The 10,505-nt window shown below is 36.0% G+C and overlaps 1 protein-coding gene across 1 annotated transcript; it reads left to right on the top strand.

Moving 5' to 3' along the window:
* Positions 1 to 379: 379 nt before the first annotated feature.
* LOC101718904 (olfactory receptor 1J21-like) lies at positions 380 to 1,336 on the top strand. Its single transcript, XM_004849631.1, has one exon. It carries the CDS (start codon positions 380 to 382, stop codon positions 1,334 to 1,336), a length of 957 nt encoding a protein of 318 aa, XP_004849688.1.
* Positions 1,337 to 10,505: the final 9,169 nt, after the last annotated feature.

Raw genomic sequence — 10,505 nt, 5'->3', positions numbered from 1 at the left:
AATAAACAATTAGAAATTATCTACTGGTTTTCTATTAACTGACACCAACCTGTCCTTGTGTCAAATTCCTTAATCTCAGTTATTGTCACAAACCCTGGGACTCTTCAAGTTAAAAACTGGTCTTATCTGATGAACATTCAATAATTTCATGTTTCTCTGGAGAATGTTGAGTTGGTTTTCAGGAGGACAAATAATGTCCTTTGTCTAAATTATTACCAGCCCACTTTGTTAGCAATAAGCCTGACATATTCAGATTAAAATTTGCTGGTATGGATTAGGTTTAAACTACGTTTTTATCATGTAATAGTCACAACGACTTCTCATTTTTTCACAGGTCTATTCCCTTTTTGTATCTTCAGTATAATAGAGAAGAAAGAGCATGAGGAATGATAATCAAAGCAGTGCATCTGAATTCATCCTCTTGGGGCTCCCTATCAGAAAGGAAGAGCAAGGCATGTACTATGCCCTGTTCCTGGTCCTGTACCTGACCACAGTGCTGGGGAACCTGCTCATCATCCTGCTCATCAGGCTGGACTCCCACCTCCACACCCCCATGTACTTCTTCCTCAGCCACTTGGCTCTCACTGACATCTCGTTCTCATCAGTCACAGCTCCAAAAATGCTCATGAATATGCTCACTCATAGTCAATCCATCTCTTATGCTGGGTGCATTTTCCAGGTATATTTTTTTATATTATTTGCAAGTCTTGACAGCTTTCTTCTTACCTCAATGGCCTATGACAGATATGTGGCCATCAGTCACCCCCTCCACTACCACGTAATCATGAGTCATATCCTTTGTTACTTGCTAGTGATTGCATCCTGTTTCCTGTCCTTTTCTGCTGCCCTTGTGCACACTCTCCTCCTTGCCCGTCTGTCTTTCTCTAGAGACAACACGCTTCATCACTTTTTCTGTGACCTCTCTGCCTTACTTAAGCTGTCCAGTTCAGATACCGCCATCAATGAGCTAGTTGTACTCATTGTAGGATCAATGTTTATTACTCTGCCATTCATGTGCATTATTGTGTCTTATGGCTGCATTGGGGCCACAATCCTGAGTGCTCCCTCCATTAAGGGAATTTGCAAAGCCTTGTCCACATGTGGTTCTCATCTCTCTGTAGTTACTCTCTATTATGGAGCAATTATTGGTCTCTATTTTGTCCCCTCCTCTAATAACACTAATGACAAGGACGTCATTGTGGCTGCTCTGTACAGTTTGGTCATACCCATGCTCAATCCCTTTATCTACAGTCTGAGGAATCGGGATATGAAAAGTGCTTTCAGAAATATCCTTAATAGAGGAAATTTTTCATGTGTGATGGTCATTGTATTTTGATTATCTGCATATGAGATCTTCCCAATGACAAATATACATCCTTACTTTAAATTGTTTCTTGGTGAAGCTTGACAGAACACAGTTTTTTACATTTGTGTTTCCTGTTACCCATAGTTTTTGTATTTTTGCTATTGATTTTGAGAGTCTTGAGAAAGGTTCTTACAAATATACTTGTATAACAACCTTTTCCTGTATCTCTCCCTTTCACAAATTTTCCTTCTACAAAAGTTTTCATTTTATATGTAGTTACATACAGTTTTTTTATATTGGATAATGTACAGAGGTTTGTAGCAAAGCTTTTTTATGTCTCTCAATATGAAGTTTTTCTGCTAGGTTTATGATTCTACTTTTGTTTAAAATTTTATTTTATAATGTATTTGAAAATGGTTTTTGCTACTAACATTAATAAGAAGTACAGTACAGTTTTATTTTTGTTTGTGATGCTTATTATTTATTTTAAATTACAAGTAAAATTTTTACATATACAGAATGAACCATATGATTTTTAAAAATTCTTTTATTGGTACATTTTAGGTATACAATACTTTTACATTTATCATTGGGTGTTTGTCCCCTTACATGATGTATCTTGGTTCTTATTTTTTTCCTCATTCCCTGTGCACCCTTCACCCCTCCTTCCCTATTTACATAGATTTTGTTTCCATTTTTTTTTTCATTTCTCATAAATTTTCCTTTCCCTTCTTCCATTTCCCCTTCCCCTCCCACCACCCATACACCTTTGGACCTCTTCCTATTTCAAATTATCAAGTATTCCTTTTAACCATTTTAATCCTTATTTACACTTTCAGTTTCTCACACTAGAGAAACTATTCAGTATTTACACATGTGTCCTATTTATGTCACTTAAGAGTATGGCCTAAATATGCATCCATTTAGCTATAAAGGTCTCTAGTTTCTTGTTCTTTATGGCTGACTAGTACTCCATTTTAAAAAAAAACCACATCATTATCCAGTTTACAGTTGATGGGCCCTTGGGCTGTTTCCAAGGTTTAGCTATTACAAACTGTGCCGCTATAAACATGCATGCACATATATTGCTGTGGTATGATTCTTTTAATTCTTTGGGGGAAGATACCCAGCAGAGGAATAGCTGGGTCAAATGGGACCTGTAGTCCTAGTTCTTTGAGGTATCTCCATACTGATTTCCACAGTGGTTGTACCAGTCTGTACTCCCACCAGCAATGGGTGTTCCTTTCTCCCTACACACCTGCCAGCATTTGTTATTGGTTGATTTCATGATAGCAGCCATTCTTTGTGGGGTGAGGTGGAATATCAGTGTATTTCCATCTGCATCTCTTGAATGACCAGTGATGTTGAATATTTTTCATATATTTATTTGCTGCTTTTACTTCTTTGTCTGAGAAATGTCTGTTCATTTCAGATGCCCATTTTTGAATTGGGTCTTTGAATTTGGGGATCTGATTTTTTTTTCAATTTTCTATATATTCTAGATAGTAGATCTTTGTCTGAGGTTACAGCTGCTAAAAATTTTTTTCCACATTGTAGGTTGTCTCTTAGCTCTGTTGGTGGTTTCTTTGGCAGTGCAAAAACTTTTTAATAAGATGAGATCCCAATTCTTGATTCTTCGTGCTAGTTCCCATGCTACTGAGGTTTTGTTCATAAAGTCTTTTCCTATGTCAATGTCTTCAAGAGTTCTACCTAACTTATCTTCCAGCAAGTTTAGTGTTTCTGTTTTAATATTTAGATCTTTAATCAACTTTGATCTTAGTTTAGTGCATGGTGATAGATACGGGTCTAGTTTTAATCTTTGGCAGGAAAATCCAGTTTTTCAAACACCATTTATTAAATAGGCTATCTTTCCTCCAATGATAGTAGTTGGCTCCTTTGTCAAAAATGGGTGGCTGAGTATGTCTGGAGTTGTTTCTGTATCTTCTAATCTACACCACTGATCCTCAAGTCTGTTTCTTTGCCAGTACCTTGCTGTTTATTCACAGTAGTTTTGTAGTATAGTTTCAAGTTGGGGATTGTGATAGCCCCTGCCATGTCTCTCTTGCTTAGAATTGTTTTTGCTATTCTAAGTCTCTTCTGATTCCAAATGAATTTTTGGATTGTTTTCTCTAGTTCTGTGAAGTATATTGTTGGAATTTCCATTGACAATGCATTAAATCTATATAGTAATTTTGGAAGTAAGGCCATTTTCACTATATTGGTTCTTCCTACCCAGGAACAAGGGATGTATTTCCATTTTCTTACATCCTCCTCGATCTCCTTTTTCAAAGTGGTATAGTTTTCAATGTAGATGTCTTTTGCTTCCTTTGTTTGGTTGATTCCTAGATATTTCATTTTTTTTGGTGCTGTTGTAAAAGGAATTGTTTCCTGAATTTCTCTCTCAATGTGTCTGCCATTTGTATATAAGAAGGCTATTGTTTTTTGAGTGTTGACCTTATATCTAGATACTCTACTGAATCTGTCAATTAGGTCTAGAAGACTTTTGACCAAGTTTTTGGGGTCTTCTATGTAAAGTATCATATCATCAGCAAATAATGACAGTTTAACTTCCTCCTTTCCTATCTGTATTCCTTTTATTTCTTTCTCTTTTCTAATTGCTGTGGCTAATGTTTCCAGAATTATATTGAACAGGAGTGGTGATAGTGGGCATCCTTGACTTGTTCCTGATTTTAGCGTGGAAGTTTTCAGGTTTTGACCATTTAGTATAATGTTGGCTGATGGTTTTTCATCAATTGCCTTAATCAGGTTGAGATAAAGAACTTCTATTCCAATTTTCTGTAGCCTTTTTATCATGAATGGGTGTTGGATTTTTTCAAATGCTTTTTCTGCATCTATTAAGATGATCATATGGTTTTTGTCATTGACTCTGTTAATATAGTGTATTACATTTATTGATTTACGGATGTTGAACCATCCTTGCATCCCTGGGATAAATCCGACTTGGTCAGGGTGTATGATCTTCTTGATGACCCTCTGTATTCTGTTTGCCAGTACCTAGTTGAGGATTTTTGCATCTATGTTTATTAGGGAGATTGGTCTGTAGTTCTCTTTTGGGGTTGGGTTTTTTTCCCTGATTTTGGAATCAAAGTAACACTTGCTTCCAGGAATGAATTTGGAAGCCTTGCTTCCCTTTCAATTTCCTTAATGAGTTTAAAGAATAATGGCAATAGTTTGTCTTTAAATGTCTTGTAGAATTCAGCAGTGAGGTCATCAGGACCTGGGCTATTCTTTGTTGGTAAATTTTTTAGTACATTTTCAATTTCACTCATTGTAATTGAGGTATTTAGAATATCTGTATGTTCTTCATTTAACTTTGGCAAATCATATGTATCTAAGAATCTGTCCATTTCTTCTGTGTTTTCCATTTTCTTAGAGTACAAGTTCTCAAAGTAGGTATTGATGATCCCCTGGATTTCTTCTGGGTCTGTTGTGACTTCATCTTTTTCATTCTTAATTGCATGGATTTGAGCCTTTTTCTTCCCTTTTTTTGATAAGGATGCCCAAAGGTTTGTTGATTTTATTTATTCTTTTAAAAAAACAACTCTTTGATTCATTAATTGTTTGTATCATTCTCTTAGTCTCCATTGCATTGATTTCTGCTCAGATCTTTATAATTTCCTTTCTTGTACGAGCTTTGGGTTTGTTATTCTCTTCTTTTTCTAGGAGCTTGAGGTTCTGCATTAGGTTATTTAACTGAGTTCTCTCTGTTTTCCTAATATGGGCATTCACTGCTATGAGTTCCCTGCATAGAACTGCTTTTATTGTGTCCCATAGATTCCTGTATGTTGTACTGGCATCATCATTTACTTGTAGAAACTGTCTAATTTCTTCTTTAATTTCCTCTGTGACCCACTAGTTGTTCAGGAGGGTGTTATTCAATTTCCATGTGTTTGTCAGAGTTTTGTGCTTTCTCATGTTATTCACCTCCCATTTTATTGCACTACAGTCTGGTAATATACAGGGGGAAACTTCTATTCTTTTCCATTTACTTAGACATGTCCTATGAGTTAGCATTTGGTCTATTTTGGAGAATGACCCATGTGCCACTGGAAAGAAAGTGTATTCAGATTTTGTGAGGTGGAACACTCTGTAAACATCTATTAAGTCCATTTGTTCAATAGTTTGCTTCAGTTCTAGAATTTTGCTATTATTTTTTTGTCTAGATGATCTGTCTATTTGTTTTAGTGGGGTATTGAGGTCCCCCACTACAACTGTATTAGTGTTTATTTGGTTTTCATGTGCATTAATATTTGTTTTGTATAGTTGGGGGCATTTGTATTTGGTGCATATATATTTAGGATTGTCATCTCTTCTTCTTGGATTGTTCCCTTCACAAGGATGTAGTGACCATCTTTGTCTCTCTTAATTAGTTTTCATCTGAAATCTACTTTGTCTGCAATAAGATTGCTACCCTTGCTTTTTTGTGGGCTCCTGTCACATGGAGAACTGTTTTCTATCCTTTTACTTTCTGTCTATGAATTTCCTTTATAGTTAGGTGTTTTTCTTGTATACAGCATATTGATGGATTTTGCTTCTTAGTCCATTCTGTCAGTCTATTTCTTTTGATTGGTGATTGAAGCCATTAAGATTGATAGTTATAATTGATAGATATTGACTCATTCTTGTCATGATGTTTAGTGTTGTTGTCTCTTTTATTTCTTATTTTTCCCCCTTTCCTTTTAATGTCTCACCTTGCCTAGTGGCTTCCCTCTGTTGGGCCTCATGGTGTTGTGACCTTCATTGGCTTTTTCTAGGATATTCCTTAAAGGTGTTTGGAGTGCTGGTTTGGTGTTCATGAAATTTCTCAGGTGTTCTTTTTCTTGGAAGTACCTAATTTCCCCATCAATTTTGAAAGATAAATTTTCAGGATACAACATTCTACGTTGGACATTATTTTCTTTTAGGACTTGAAATACTTCACTCCAGGGTCTCCTTGATTTGAGGGTTTGTGTTGAGAAGTCTGCCATGATTCTGATGGGATTTCCTTTGTAGGTGATTTACTTTTCTCTAGCTTCCTGTAGGATTTTGTTCTTCTGTTGGGTTTCTGGGATCATGACTATTATATGTCTAGGTGTAGTTTTTTTTTATCATGGCTAGTTGGAGTTCTATATGTCTCACTTATCTGTATGTCCAATTCTCCACCTCTGTTTGGGGAGTTTTCTACTATTACTTCTGTGAACAGCTTTTTTATGTCAGTTGTGCTTTCTCTTGTTTTTTCATGAACTCCTATCAGCCTTATGTTATTCTTCTTTGCATCATTCAGCAGCTGCTGGATTGATTTCCCATGGTCCCTTACTATTTTTAAGAAATCTCTGTTTTCATGGTCCTTTACCACAATCCTGTCTTCTATATCTGATAGTTTATCTTCAGATTTCCTTAATCTGCTTGCACGCTTTCAATGGAGTTTTTAATCCCCTAAATATCTGTTTGAATCTGTTTCATGGATTCCATTTCTTTCATATGTTGTGTGATGATGGTTTCCATTTCTTTCTTTTGTTGGCATTCATTCTTGGCTTCCAGTATGTTCTTGAGCTCATCTATTTTTTTTATCTGTTTCTGTTCTAGAGCCTCTAATCATGTCTTTCACTTTGCTCACCATCTCTGTAGTTATCTGGGAGATTATTTCTGCTTTGAATTTTTCTAGAGACTCATTCATCTGTTTTGTTATTTCCTGTGCTATCAGTTCAGGGTGTCCAGGTGGTTGATTATCAGAATTTTCCACCTCATTTCCCCCAGAACTTCCCTTTTGTGTGGTAGAAGTCTGAGTTTGTGCCTTGATTAATTGTCTTCTCATTTTTGTTTTTGGTATTGTCCTTTGTTTAGTTCCTGTGTTGATACTTTGAAGTTGCGTATTGTAAGTATCTTTGTTGATGTATTTAGAACACTTATGAAATGAATGCTTCTCAGAGGTGTCTTCCAGATATAGCTGGTCTTTAAGTTTTGAGTCTCTAATGGCTCTGAGCCTGTCTTATTTTCATTATACCAGGAAGGAGAACTGATTAAATCAATCACAACACATTAGTCCAAGTGATACAATTAGCAACACAACAGCATCAAGTCCCTCTTAGAAAATGACAATTTGTGGTAGTTATTAATCTATCACCTCTAACTGTGTGAATTAAATCAAAATGAAGGACCAATCCAACATATGTTTATAGTGAATAAACTCTTCAGTATAGCAACTTTACCCTTCAGGATGGGGATGAGAAAGACTTTGAGAGGGAGGGATAGGTAGGTAGAAGGATAGGGAAATGTTAGCAGTAAGCCCAAAGGACACTGGCAAGAAAAGAAAAAAGAGAAGTGAAGAAAAATAAAGAAGAAATATGATTTAGGGCCAGAACAGGAACAGAAAGGGAGATGAAGGACAATGTAGGACAGCAAGGGAGTGAGGCAAAGAGAGAGAGAAAGAAAAGAGAAAAGAAAGAAAAAAGAGAAAAATTAAAATTTTAACAGAGTAGAAAAGGAAGGAAAATTTAAAAATAAGAGTAAAAAGTAGTGGTAATTTTGAAAATAACAAATAAAAGATAAAAATGAAGGGACTTCTTCAGGGTATGTCTCTTCTGTCACAATAGACAACATGGGCAGCAGTGTGCACTTAAAAGTCAATGAGTCTCAGCAAGCCAGTTGCAGACCCATGAGATTCAGGCAGATTTCTGGCTGCAAGTCCCCAGTTGAGCTCCCTGTCCTCCTGCAGGGTTGAACTCTGCAAGGTTCTATTGCAGGTTCCAGCTGCCTTTCCCTTGAAGATAGTCCAGGCTCCGATGTGAGGTGATGATCCCTCTAATCCACCAAGTACGGTGGTCTGGTATGCCTTTATTGCAGATTCTCTTCCCTTTCCCAGTGGGCTTCAGTTATCATCAGGGAACCTGAGAGAGGCCCTCTCTCTCTTGTTCACATCTGCAGCTCAGGACAATGGCCTTTATGCCCACCTGTGCCTCTGTAGTGTGGAACCAGGTAGCTGCACACCCAAGAGGCCAGAGGTTGTGAGGGAGAGGGCTCTGTTGTTGTAGGCACCAGCCAGATTCCACAGGAGCTGGTGGGCATGCCTGGGGGTTCCTTAACAGCTCTTAGTCACAAGTAGGCATAGCCAGAAGGACAGAGCTGGGCTCTGTCAGTACTGGGTGCTCTGCCTGCATGACTGGTGGGTGTGCCTGGGGGTTACCATATAATTTTTGATTCATTTATTTATTATGTAATGTCAAATGAAAGACATCGTGTTTATTTACTCAAACATTTATCATTTTTTTATTCTTAAGTTCTTTTATTGGTAGATTTTAGGCATACAATACATTTACATTTATCATTGTATCATTTATTTTTAACAAAACCAAACAAAAGATTTTATTCTAACCTTCAAGCATATAATATATTATTATCTATATTCACCCTACTTTGAAATGTTATACCAAAATTTATTTCTGCTGTTTAACTATTTAATACCAGTTGACCAACCCTTTCCCATCTGTCTTTCCTCTCACTTGTCCTTGGCTGTTTGTATTTTCTTAATGATTGTCCTATTTTATTTTTAGTTCTATTCTCAGAGTAATGGAAATTAGCACACATCTATTTTTTTCTGTCTCAAAGAGAGTAAGTATTTTTCAGAAATTCAGATGAGATGGCTTCATCCAGATAGAAGAAATACATATTCCACTTGGTCATTCGACATTTTATTGAAGCTCTGTATGTCCTAGTAAGGTCACCTGAGTAGCACATTCAGAAAGGGTAGATATTTCATGGACTTTCATATGGTGACATGAGTGTGGGTGATTGGTTCACTCTGATAAGGAGATTCAGCTTTGGTGGGTGTAGGCTAATGAATGGCCAAGCAGAGTGGCAGCAGGTTAGGCAAGGTGGCAGGGTGTTAGGCAACAGAACTTATTTCAAGCAAGATTTCAGTGTATGAAGTATACTTAATTTTAAAATGAAAAAAGTACTTCTCTACCAAACTACATAAAAGCAGTATCATATGTTTTCACATGAAATGGTAAAGTATTGTCTTTAGTCCTTGGGACTCTGCTTAAAGCAAGGCTACTTAACTACATTGGTATCAGCTGATTACAGTAATAGATATTTGCACATTATTTCTTTTATCTCTAGTATTTGTTAAAGGTGGGAATTCTAATTTAAGAATTCAGTAACTAGTCATATGCTATTAAGCTGGTAATATTTAGTGGAAGCAGAACTCGTGCTTGTTTATACTTGAGGTCAAATCTTGAGAATTATGCTTAAAGATCTTCAATGTTTTTAAAACTTCAGCAATATTTTTAGCCATTTTAGTGGAAATTGTACTTTAATATTTATAAGATTTGAAATAATACAAACAAAATGAAGTATATCACATATACGAAGAGATATTTATATGATATTGTATTGTGCTTACTTATGTGCATGCTCATATAAGTGACATGTGATCCCATTTTAAATAAAAATATTTAAAGAAATATTTCACAATTTACGGGCTAAATGATAGAAAACTAACAATGTAGTTGAAACCCCTTCAGTTCCTCCTCAATTTTATCTTTTCCTCCTGAGGGGACACTGTGTCCTCACTGTTTCCAATATTTGCTTTTCCAATATTTGCTTTTCATTGAATGTTCATTCTTTTGCAGTAATCTTCCATTTGCTTGCCTTAAATTTACATATAAATGAAGTAAAACTATGTTTGTTCTGTTGCAGCTTTTGTAACCTACTATTGCCCTTGTGAAATTCATGTATATATTTTTGAATTCTGCTGTGAGAGTCTAGCAAACTTATTTGCTCTATTGTTATGCACATGTAAATTTTTTCTTTTTCTTTGATTTTCTTTTTTTCCCTTTGGCTTTCAGCATTTTTCTACTAAGAACAGTGCCGATACAATGATTCAGAGAGACAGAGAGAGAAGAGAGAGAGAGAATATATATATATTTTCCAATGTCTATATCAAAACGTTTATAAATTGTATCTCCAAATTGTTAGTCTATTGAAAGGCATGTGTATATACAATTTAACTCTCACTGCCAAACTCTTCTACAAAGTGGTTGTACTAAGAAGCTACAACAAGGGCTAGGGATTTAGCTCAGTTGCCTCGCAAATGGAAGGTCCTGAGTTCAATACTCTACAGGAAAGAAAAAAAAGGAAATGTATTTATTTATTTATGGGCCAGGGATTTACCTCAGTGGTTCAGCTGCCTATCTTGTAA

The sequence above is a fragment of the Heterocephalus glaber genome, unplaced genomic scaffold (genome assembly GCF_053883595.1).
Source record: "Heterocephalus glaber isolate CG9 unplaced genomic scaffold, H.glaber_assembly_v1.0 deba00001479, whole genome shotgun sequence".
In the NCBI taxonomy this organism is placed as follows: domain Eukaryota; kingdom Metazoa; phylum Chordata; class Mammalia; order Rodentia; family Bathyergidae; genus Heterocephalus; species Heterocephalus glaber.
The sequence above is the reverse complement of the archived record's forward strand: the minus strand, read 5'-3'. Positions and strand labels throughout refer to the sequence as shown.

Excerpts from the sequence above, each read along its gene's own strand:
- LOC101718904 (XM_004849631.1), top strand. The coding sequence starts at position 380 with ATGAGGAATGATAATCAAAGCAGTGCATCTGAATTCATCCTCTTGGGG.